The sequence below is a fragment of the Anneissia japonica genome, unplaced genomic scaffold, assembly GCF_011630105.1.
Source record: "Anneissia japonica isolate Jap-2015-1 unplaced genomic scaffold, ASM1163010v1 scaffold3798_len331662_cov138, whole genome shotgun sequence".
In the NCBI taxonomy this organism is placed as follows: Eukaryota; Metazoa; Echinodermata; class Crinoidea; order Comatulida; family Comatulidae; genus Anneissia; species Anneissia japonica.
The window spans coordinates 270873-283584 of record NW_022746449.1 but is presented as its reverse complement, the minus strand read 5'-3'; the positions used below and the strand labels follow the sequence as shown (position 1 = coordinate 283584).

At 31.4% G+C, this 12712-nt stretch overlaps 1 protein-coding gene across 3 annotated transcripts in view; it reads left to right on the top strand.

The window, feature by feature from the left end:
- The window catches only part of LOC117120215 (ceramide glucosyltransferase-like), a 62108-nt gene that overhangs the window by 13683 nt on the left and 35713 nt on the right, over nucleotides 1–12712 (top strand). For all 3 annotated transcript variants that reach the window (XM_033265228.1, XM_033265229.1, XM_033265227.1), the window contains exon 3: nucleotides 1157–1301. In XM_033265228.1, coding sequence (XP_033121119.1) covers nucleotides 1157–1301 — 145 coding nt within the window. The remainder of the gene's footprint in view (nucleotides 1–1156; nucleotides 1302–12712) is intronic.

The window sequence follows — 12712 nt, the reverse complement described above, 5'->3', positions numbered from 1 at the left end:
GATGGAAAACATGAATAAATAATATTAATTAATGATGGATGGAAAACATGAATAAATAATATTAATTTAATGATGAATTGAAAACTTAATAATTATAATATTTATGTTCAAAGTGATGTATAATAAACTGTCTATTTATCTTTAATTTATTCATTACTAATATTTAATTTACTATTATCCATTTATAATATTTTAATAGTTTGTGACGTCAAGAGGATGTCTGACATTTGCTGTACAGCATATTCAATATTGATGAAATAATTGTCATGAGGATACTGTACAGTATTTGATGTCAGCAAATTTGATGCATTAATGAGTTGCTGTTCATGATAAAATAATAATTTGTATTGTTGTTTTTTAAATTTTATCTATCTATGTTTTAATACTTGAAAATCATAGATTTGCCATGCATTTAAAAATCTTTTTATACTTACATAGCATTATTTATATAGACTTCATGAAGATCAGAGCATTTAGAATGGACTATGGTAGTTCATATGTACAGTACAATAACTTTCTTCTCCCCTGGTCTCTGAGCTGGCCTGAAAGCTGCTATCAGTTACTCTCGTCTGTCGACAATCTTCCATTATTTGTAAATTATTTTCTAGTATTGATTGATGGTCATAGAAGGGTTACAGTATACCTTTTAGTCAGATTTAATTTCCTTATTTTGTCCAATTTAAAAAAATGACATTTTGGCTGGTTCTTGGGGACCCGCAGCAGCTGCAGTATAGCGCCAGCAAGGGCTTAGCCAGTGAGCCGTCAGGCCGATTTTTGACGGCATGGTCTACTCAGCTCGGCCTAGCCTAGTTGGGCTCTATGGTCTACCTTTAGCAAATTATATTCTTTGAATATATCAAATGTTGCATTAAACTAAGCATATTTCGGACGGCCTATTTTTGTTTTTCTGGCCAAAACCGTGAGTGGATACAGTACATTGAAACTTATCCCGCCTAACTCTTAACCAAGGATCATTCCAGGAGTGGATTGATCTGACTCTAAAAACTGACACTGGCCAAGTTTGAACCAGAGTTTTTGGCCAAATGCTCAGCTCAATTTAAAGTGTCATCACAGGTATACAGTATTAAAATAAACAGTGTTCTTGTTATCAGACAAAATCATGGCAACAACAAATTTAATTTTTTTTTCATTGCAGAAAGCTTCATCTCCACCGTATGCCAAGTGCCACAAATATAGTTTGGGAAGAGTTGCCGGGGGTTACGATTCTCAAACCTCTGGTTGGAGTTGATCCAAACCTTAAGGAAAACTTAGAAACATTTTTTAATCTGAATTATCCAAAGGTAGGTGAACTTACTCAATCAATCAATCAAATTATCAATATCAAACAAATAATCTCCCAGTCAGTCAAAATCTTTGTTTTATAAAATATAAACATTCTAGATGAATACTAACAAAATCACAAAGAATTAGTCAAAATCCTACAAATATCTATAGATACAATGAAATCTTCTCTAGACTACGTATTTCTTAGAAAAATGTTGTATAGTATAATTGTTGTTATATGAATGCTCTGAAATAACTGAAATTCAGGCATTTTAAATAAATGTTTTGAGATTTTAGACTCAACTCACACTATCTACCAGTACAGCCATGATATTGGCATGCTACAGTACTGTAACCCATTTAATTCCTTTTGTGTGAAGGCCCACTGGTACACGATAGGCTTGCATGGACTTTAATAAACCCAGTACCCATTTAAACTTTACATCATTTGACACAAGTTGGGGGATGCTAGTAAAGTACAGGGACTGGACTAGACAGCCTTTCCCCCCCCCCCCAATTGTTGTGGAGAGACAAAAGGTGTTATCACTGCTGTTAGCAGCACGGACACAAAGTTAACCCTTATGGTCAAATCTACTTATCGAAGCATCAAGCGCTATGAGCATCAGTTTGACAGGTACCGGCGCTATAGAAATTGCTGAATATTATTATTGTCTAATTGCTAATTGTAATTCAATCCTCAAGGCTGTGAGTTACTCAAAGAAAATTTAAAATAATAGAATTCAACTTTTGAAATTCAGCATTTTAACAAAATACTGTTTATCTTTTCAAATTTGCAATTATAATGCAGTTCAACCATCTTTCATGTGTAGCTTGTGGCTTCTGCTGGTATCTGAATTGTTTAATAAACAATAAAGCACAGTGATCATATATACAATACTTTTATATAGTAGGATACCAATACTATGTATTTATCGATAACGTACTAATATTGATTTGAAATTGGTACCGAAAACACCATTTAAATGTTACTTGCAACTGTAGGAATAAGCAACAAGTACATATTTTTGTTGTAACAGAATTTGTTTCAAATATTTTGACCTTCATAACGAGTGATTATTGACAGATTTTCTCATTTGCATATTTGATGGATTGGTGTTGCATTTCACAACACTGTGCTTTTAACTGTAATACAAACCTATATCAGTATTAGTTTACAGTATAATTGTGATCGTTGTCTTTATTTGACCTCCGTATTATATTACATAAATTAGTTGTAATTAATAGTTAATAAAAAGTCCTATGTAATAATATTGTATATTAAAGTATATTATATTATATGGCAATAATAATAGTACTGGGTACAAGATGTGTACACATTCGGTGAACGAATCACAGAAACAAAATCACATTTTATTAGTCGGAGAATCTCTTTATCAATCTGACTACATCCTTCTTTTCAGCCAGTAATCTATTATATTTGGTTTAGTGGATGCATGTGATGCACCATGTAAGGCGTCAGGCTTTCAAACGAAAAGTCAGGGGTTCGGGATACAGTAGGTGCTCGTCACACAACTTGTGTCCATGGGTTTCTGGTATAATGTGAATGATTTCGGAATGAAATCATGCTGATTACACACGAATACTCCTCTTGTAGGCTGCACGTTGTGAATGATTGATTCTGTATTAAATGACCAGGGAATAAAGGGTCTTGAGCATTTCTACCATAATTGGATGTGCGTGTAAATCTTATTAAAAAGTAAAATAAAAAAAAAAAAACAACAAGTTTTGTTTATTTTTTTACAAAGGAAAAAAAAAAGACAACAAAATAATCAGAAATCAGATTATTTTTAAAACAATTTTTACAGTAGATTAAAAAATCAATTAGCAAGGAGAGCCACGTTAATAATTTGTTTCAAGAGCTGAAATGAAAACTCCACTGTCATAAAATTCAAAAAGATAAAGATCTTCTTGTTAAATAAGATCTGTGTGTCATTGTTATACAGTATCATCTATTTCTTAGTAGATAGTGTATAGTGTATTGCGCACCTACCCTGTATGGATAAATAATTATTAAGACAACAATTTACCATAGTTCTAGAGCTACAGTAGTATAAGCCTAATTCAGGATTTAGGATATACTGTACCGACCCCTACTTTAATCTGATTTGACGCACCAGCATCTCCCCAAGATCCCCAGGGGCATGATTTAGTCCAGCTGACAGAGTTTGGCTCTGAATTGCTAAGCTGTCCGGCGGGGGCAATCTACAGCTGAGTCTACTATCAGTTTATGGGAAAAATTAGTTTCCTCTGGTGCCTAGAAAATCTCAGTGGGTTTGTGTCATTTTAGGCTGTTTTATGATGTTTAAGCATTCAACAATTTTTATTTAGAAAGAAAAAAAAATTTTTTGGTCTGACAAGTCCGGCTGAAGAGGACTTGTCCTTCCCCAATTTGACCCGCCACTGAGTTTTGAGCTTTCTTCTGTAAATTAAATGTTAAAATAGTACTTTCCGTACTTGATTAAATGATTTTTTTTTCTCATAAAAAATGTCATGTGGTCCTCTACTGCAGATACACCTTTGATCTTGGGCACCAACATAATACGCTGATAATTCATCAGAATGCAAGATTATAATTACTATTGATTAGCTTGTAATATTGATTCATACGTTAAATCACTATGTAATAAGTGTCACCACATTAGTCGTTGGTTGGTTTGGTGTCAAAACGCCATTTGCATGACAGAGCCCAGGTCCCTGTCAAACATTATGAATAATAGCAGTGTGGTAGTTTCTCAACAACCTCCATTACTGTAACATGGAGTTTTGTGCTAACAGTAGGCCAACAGTACTGTACTACTATCTATAGAAAGGACTTGAAAGCTACTTAAGTATTTATATAAATCTGGATTCTTTTGTGTTTAAATATTTGATTTTATTTCCATGCAGATTTATTAATAGTGTATAGTAAACCAAGTGCTCTAGTATATCCCTGGTCGTTGGATCAATATTGTATATAGAGTTAATCAATGTGTAAAATTTCTACTCCTTGGGGATCCTTACTGTATAGAATATACTGGACAGTTTTAGTAATTGCACAAACACTTTTTTTTCATTCTTAGGAATGTCTAAATTCAGTTAAACTAGCAATTCCGTATTATATTTATAAATCTTTATAACATTATACAAAAATTAGATTTTTCTTAAAAATTGAAATTTTGCCGGGAATGGGGCTTTAAGTATTTATATAAATCTGGATTCTTTTGTGTTTAAATATTTGATTTTATTTCCATGCAGATTTATTAATAGTGTATAGTAAACCAAGTGCTCTAGTATAGGCTTATCCCTGGTCGTTGGATCAATATTGTATATAGAGTTAATCAATGTGTAAAATTTCTACTCCTTGGGGATCCTTACTGTATAGAATATACTGGACAGTTTTAGTAATTGCACAAACACTGTTAAAATCCTAAAAGCCAGTTTCAGTGATACAGTCCAGTATTATTAAGAAATGCACAGAATGAAAGGATAGAGTGGAGCTGCATGTTTCTGATTGAAATTTATTAGCAACTTATCATTCAGAACTTGTGAATCACTGTATCTTTCAAACACAAACTTTTAAAAGTTCTCCTGACTTGAGATAACTCGATGTAGATGGAGTGAACAATTAAATCTTGTGACTTTTAAATGTTAAAGGGCATGCTCCTGTATACAGTAAATGCTTGAATTAACGCTGCGGCGCTTATAAAATTGTTGAAGGCTTCTGGGCGGCACTTGTTCGAGAGCAGCGCTTAAAAATATTGGCGTGGCGCTTTCCATGCCCGTTCCCATGTTACAATGTATTTAAAACAAAAGTGTTTAATTACACACAGGGTAGTTTTGATAATAAAAACTTTATTTAACTACGGAAACACTTGTTCACCACAATGTTGTTTTTCAACAAGGCCATATTAAAAGGCATTGTACAACTCAACAAAACAGAAATTAAAACAAAATGGTAATAATAGACTAACTACAAAAGAAAATCACATTAGGGCCTACTGAAAGAAACTTAACAACAGTATATTAATGAAGGCAAGACTTTTTTTATGCCTTGTTTATCGAACCCACCGACTGCAAATATTGATGATTTTGAATAAAAATAAAATTTTAGTTTTTGGCTAATTAGCACACCTGCTGCCACAAAAAAGTGGAAATTTCAGAAAAAAATAAAAGTTTTTCTTCATTTTTGTTATGCCCTCCGCTGCCTTGAAATCTCCAAAGATAAGATGTATATTTCTTCCTAATTATAAATTTGAAGCATTTAACCATCCTAATTTACATTCACCAATAAAATTTTATTTTTGTTTTCTCCTCCGGCTAGATGTTTTTGGCAAAACTATTTGTTAAATAAGAAAACAGAATTTTATTTTTATTTTTATTCCGCCCTCCTCCGATGATCTATAAAAAAATAAGTATGCAAAACAAGGATAAAAAAGAAGTCTTGCCTTAACTGAATTATCTTAAATACACTTTAAATCGTTAACTGTACTTTTAATTGATTTTTATTTGAGTTTTTGAGGTCATCACTAAGTTAATTCCATAATTTAGCACCTCTGTAGGGTAAGCTACTTTTTGTTATAATCTGTTTTGGTTTGGGTAGTGTTAAATGATTTTTAAATCTGGTGTCATAGGGACATTCTGTGGAGGTTGTACACCACGATTTAATGCATAATTAAATTTAATATTTTTGCTTGCTCCAAACCACTAAATGTACTTTGTTTTACTATAAATTAGTGTAAACATAATAGTTTGTGCTGGAGGCATTTGATTTAGATAATTTTCATGGTCGGAGGCACAAAAATATTTTTTCCAGGCCTGCCATACATTATCCATCACATGCTTTTTAGGGACGTCACATGCCTTTTTAAATTCTATTATAATTTATTCTATTCACATCCGAAATTACATGGAAGTACTCATGCATCGCATACTGAATTGAGAGCAAAGGTAAAAATGCCAATTTACAATACAGCAAATTGTAAATAAATATACAAATTTTTATTTCACTTGATTTTGAAAATGCGTCCATGATGGTCCCGAAACGTAAATCTTTTTTACAAAATATTAAATTTTGTGTTAAAATTATATAGTAAACGTACTGTATGTTATTCCCATACAAATTATTTAGTCAAAAATAGGCAACGTCAAAGTGTTCTTATAAAATGTGTGCATACAGTATAAAATAAAAAGGAAACTGTTCATTTTATGGTTAGTTGTAGTAAAGTACTGTACTTTTTAAAAACATTAAAGCTTAATATTCCATTTTGTCATCTTGTATATGGATGGTAATAATTGGGTTAATGCATTAGTTTTACCTGGAAACTAGACTGATTTCATAGAAATGTACAGTAGCTTCAGAAATGAGGTGCTCTAATTTGTTTTCTTCAGCTATTATTCTCCTGAAGACGATTGGAGCAGCTCAATCTAAACGTCAAGACATTCTCAACCAACAACAGTTCTTTTCAGAACTATCTACACTATCTGTTTGTTTTTTACAAAATGCAAGGAATAGAAACAAACATAAGCCAAATACAAAAGATTACTAGTTTCGAGTACCCTTGTGCACCCATTTTCTCTGCCTCTCCAATTTTTTTTTTTTTAATTTATTCTTTTTAATTTCCTTTACTTTTATTTTATGAAATGTACAAAAATCTGGCTAAATCACATTTATTTGCTCTTAAAGTGTCTACTTGGTAGAAGTGAGAAAGTACTGTAGTACCGTAGCTGTTTCCAATCGACCATCTTAGAAGGAGAAACTACTTTTTTTTAACTTTGCCTAATATTGACATTGATTTCCAATGAAATTTTTGTCATAAAAAAGTATAAAAATAAACTGTACTTTAAAAACATTGTTTAATGAATGAATAAGTACTATCAATAATTATCCATTCGCAACACAAACTACAGAATTTTTTTTTTTGTATAAGAGGCCATGTAAAATAAAACAATTGGTTAGCATCCCCTCCCTACCATCAAAAAGGCCACCGACCTAATTTTTTTTTTTTTTTTTTTACAAAACACTTACAAACTCCATTATGTTTGTTTACCACCCCTCTGCATGCTAGCCAGACCACTTGCAGTTCTATGCTCTACTGGTTGTCTATAGGCTTACACTGTAGCCACATGGCATCCATGATGCCTGTTGTGTTGAGAAGTGAATTGTGTGTGATTATATAGAGATAATTGCATTATGACACTGTTATTTTCATGTTCGCTGCGAAAAAAAAAAAAAAAAAAACCTCCCTCCCTACCATGAAAATTGATAACATAAGGATGCTAACCAATTGTTTTATTTTACATGGCCTAAAGAATAGTAAAATTTCTGTCTCTTATACACATCTAGATGTGTATAAGAGACAGTACTCATGCATCGCATACTGAATTGAGAGCAAAGGTAAAAATGCCAATTTACAATACAGCAAATTGTAAATAAATATACAAATTTTTATTTCACTTGATTTTGAAAATGCGTCCATGATGGTCCCGAAACGTAAATCTTTTTTACAAAATATTAAATTTTGTGTTAAAATTATATAGTAAACGTACTGTATGTTATTCCCATACAAATTATTTAGTCAAAAATAGGCAATGTCAAAGTGTTCTTATAAAATGTGTGCATACAGTATAAAATAAAAAGGAAACTGTTCATTTTATGGTTAGTTGTAGTAAAGTACTGTACTTTTTAAAAACATTTTAAAATAATCAAATAATCACCACTTCAAGCTTTTCCAACTTAAAACACAGTTCTGACCTCAAAATATATATTTATTATGATATTATTACATTTTACATTAAATGTTAATGATTTGTATTGTATTGTACTGTCTTTTAGATGTGTGTGTGTATGTGTGTGTGTGTGTGTGTGTGTATGTGTTTACAGTTGGATTATGTGTTCTGTCAGTATATTTTTTGTAATATACTTATGTATTCAATATCTTTCTAATATGTTCATGGTTTTCAATAATTTTAATAATTTATTGTGCAGTATTTTTAATGTTTTTATTGTATTATACAGTAAGGGGTTGTTCACAAATTATCAACATTTTCTGAAGTATTCAAACTTACTCTTTTTTTCCGTATCCCCTCGTTCCCCTCTGAAAGTGTATACAAAAATGTTGATTTAGCAAACCATTCTCCCTGTTCTTTGTGAAGTCAACTAAAGTACTATACTTGGTTACAGTACTGTAACTAAAAATCTATATTATATTTATGGTTGCATTATAATTGGTCTTAAAAGTCTATTAATTATTTTAAATATTGCATGTTTATATTAAATCAACATTGTTATCATGTTTGTAAAGTACACTTGTGAACATGTTGAAAATTGTGAAGGACCCTCAAGGCATTCTGTAATTGGCTTTACTATTTTGGATGATGATTTGAAATAAAAATAATAAGAATAAATTAAATGCTAATAAAAGTAAAATTATTAATGTTAATAATCTGATAAATGAAGTGATATAAAGAAATGAACAAACAATAATATTTTTACTAAAATTTGACAAATTTTGATTTTAGTTGTTGTATTTGCTTTGGAGATAAAGTATGTAGGTAAATTATAGTGAATACTATTGCTAGAACAATGCCAGGGGCCAGGAATTCCCCGATGAGGGTGCAGCTCCCCGACAAGAGGGTCCAAGCTCCCTGACAAGGCCACACCCCTCCCTCCCCCAGTGCAATTTTCAGGCACCTAGAGTTCAATATTATCAAAATCTTCTCGCCTCAGCCCCAAACATGGTGAGGGGCTTAGTAATATAGACTCTAATGCACTCCCTATCGCCAAATCCAGCGACATTAAAGCTTAATATTCCATTTTGTCATCTGTATATGGATGGTAATAATTGGGTTAATGCATTAGTTTTACCTGGAAACTAGACTGATTTCATAGAAATGTACAGTAGCTTCAGAAATGAGGTGCTCTAATTTGTTTTCTTCAGCTATTATTCTCCTGCAGACGATTGAAGCAGCTCAATCTAAACGTCAAGACATTCTCAACCAACAACAGTTCTTTTCAGAACTATCTACACTATCTGTTTGTTTTGCTTTTTACACAATGCAAGGAATAGAAACAAACATAGGCCAAATACAAAAAAATACTAATTTCGAGTACCCTTGTGCATCCATTTTCTCTGCCTCTCCAATTTTTTTTTTTTTAAATTTTTTTTAAATTTATTCTTTTTAATTTCCTTTACTTTTATTTTATGAAATGTACAAAAATCTGGCTAAATCACATTTATTTGCTCTTAAAGTGTCTACTTGGTAGAAGTGAGAAAGTAGTACCGTACTGTAGCTGTTTCCAATCGACCATCTTAGAAGGAGAAACTACTTTTTTTTAACTTTGCCTAATATTGACATTGATTTCCAATGAAATTTTTGTCATAAAAAAGTATGAAAATAAACTGTACTTTAAAAACATTGTTTAATGAATGAATAAGTACTATCAATAATTATCCATTCGCAACACAAACTACAGAATATTTTTTTTTGTATAAGAGGCCATGTAAAATAAAACAATTGGTTAGCATCCCCTCCCTACCATCAAAAAGGCCACCGACCTAATTTTTTTTTTTTTTTTTTTACAAAACACTTACAAACTCCATTATGTTTGTTTACCACCCCTCTGCATGCTAGCCAGACCACTTGCAGTTCTATGCTCTACTGTTGGTCTATAGGCTTACACTGTAGCCACATGGCATCCATGATGCCTGTTGTGTTGAGAAGTGAATTGTGTGTGATTATATAGAGATAATTGCATTATGACACTGTTATTTTCATGTTCGCTGCGAAAAAAAAAAAAACAAAAAAAAACCTCCCTCCCTACCATGAAAATTGATAACATAAGGATGCTAACCAATTGTTTTATTTTACATGGCCTAAAGAATAGTAAAATTTTGCCCAGACTCGGTGTTTGTATATTTTGGCCGATTTCTCATAATGAATCTTATTTAATAACATATTTTTCAAACATAAAAAATTATTTTTGCACAGCAGTAACTGTACTTTATAAACATAGTATTACATTCATACCTACTGCACATACGGTACAGATAGGATTTGTGGGTTTTCCTATTTTATTTTTTTTTTATAAAAACCTTATTTGCTATTTTACTTTAGTCTCAATTTGTTCTTATTTTGTTATTAATTTTTAAGCAATTTCAGCCTCAGTGTTCTTATAAAACCATAAGAAAATAACTTAATATTTAATTATTTATAGACTATATTTTCATTGTTAAGCACTGTATTTATAGACTAGAAAAAAAATCTGAAAAAAATGAGTTAGGGGGAGTGGAATGTTAGAAGCAATTCACATAGCCAGATATCATAATTAATCCCTTCTGGTCACCCTAAGCCCTGTTGACACTTGATTTTACTCTTTGTATACAAATGGCGGGCATTTTGAAAAATGGCCGACAAATTTATCTAAAATGTGCATAAAATTGAAACTAAATAAGCTACAGATACAGTATGATTTTGGTGTCTAAACTCATAATTTCTAGACTGGCAACAAACTAGACATATAAAAACTACTGTCACTCAAGCCAGAATGGAACATAATAGGTGTTTATTTGTTTAAAAATAATCGCAAAATATACTTACTTAAAATGTACATAAAATAAGAACGAGTATATAAGCTAGTTTTCTATGTAATCCAGATAAATTTTTGAGCACAAATAGATTTTATTGACTAATTTTATCATTTTTACTGCACTGAATTCAAAAAAAGTTAGGTGCCATTTTTTCCAAAAGTCATCGGCCGCCATTTTGAATTTCAAGATGGCTGACGCGCCACATAAAACATGGTCATGATTTGTGTCAATGGAAAGCAGTGGCAGATCCAGGGGGGTTCAAGGGGTTCGGACGAACCCCTCTCTGTGTAGAAACGTAACAAAGTGATTTTGGATGTAACACGCATGACGACGAATATTCACGAATTCAGGGAAAACATATTTAAAATTAGAAGAAATTAGTTTTATTAAAATTATAAAACAATCATGCAGTAACTTGAGTCATTAGAGAGTTTTCGTTATCGCGTTTGAGATTCAATTCTCCAAAAGCTTTGGCTGTGGTCTTGCGCGTTCATTGTCACAATGTTGATTATCCATGAAGCTATCCAAAAGTCAAAAGAACAGAAGCTTGTTATTTTTAATGTATTTAATCTTGAATGTTCTAATGTTTCTTAATTCATTAAAAAAAAAAAATATTTTAAATACAAAAGTATTTGTTTCTATATTAGTTTCAACAAAGAAGTTTCTGTAATATGGAAGAAATTGTTTTTTTTTTTGTTTTTTTTTTTTTGTTTTTTTTTTGTTCTTGTTTTCAAAATGTCTATCTACTTTTAAATTTTGATTTTTAATTGTGTATAGAAGATGAATGCGCATGTTTTTTTGTACGCAAGCTTGTCTTTGAGTCGGGTTAACTTACTGAAATCTAAAAGAAAATAATCTGCTATCAAAAAAATCCAAATATTAAGTTAGTTCTGGCTATATCTGCAAAAGCCTGGGAAGATTTTTAAATTTAGTAGACTCAAAATCGAGGTGGTTTGAGAGAACATATTTTTTTTTTATTTTGTGTTTTCTCTATATCAATTAATTATTGTCTAGTCATTGTAAGGTTACACTAAAAAGATGTGCCGATGATATAAAAGCGTTATTCAACTAATTGATTGATTGACTATTGATGCATTCTCAATACCGTATTGATGAAGCCTAAATACACATTGTAGAAACGTTTTGAAAGTTTAAATCCAGTTTTACATAAGAAATACAGGAAAGAAAACAGGATATCTTTATAACATGTTTCCTCTTTTGGAATTTCCATATCACACCTTTTTCCTAGTCGTTCTATATACCCATATTTCATCCACAAAAAAACACTCTATTATTTCTGTACTTTACAGTACTTCGGAGGTCAATGCCCATAGTGATTTTCTTCTACGATACGCCTACTACTGAAAGGTCCACTGATTAATCTCAGATAAGAAAGTATAATACATACTCTAAGTATTGAAAGAAATACACGCCATCGTGTTGGGATTCAATATTTCGACATTAATTATGTCATCATACGCCTACTTTTATTTCAAATTGTGTCTTACGGTTGATGGTAACAAATACGCCTATATCATTAAATATATTTCATTTAATTAATGTTATTTAATTTGTTTATCAGAAAATTAGGTTAATTTATGTTTTATAAAGTATGCGTATTATATATATATATAGACTTAGCCCCACTAGCATTCAATTAAATACATTAGAAACACTGTTTTGGCTCGACGTCGTAATAATTATGTACGGAAGTGTATTCTTCAGGCCTATCAGTTCATCGATCTATGGAAGAAAGAATCCAACTACTCAATAATGTTGGAATATAGAATACATGCCAAGTTGGAGATAGCTAGAGGCTTGAGAATTAACAGGAAATAACC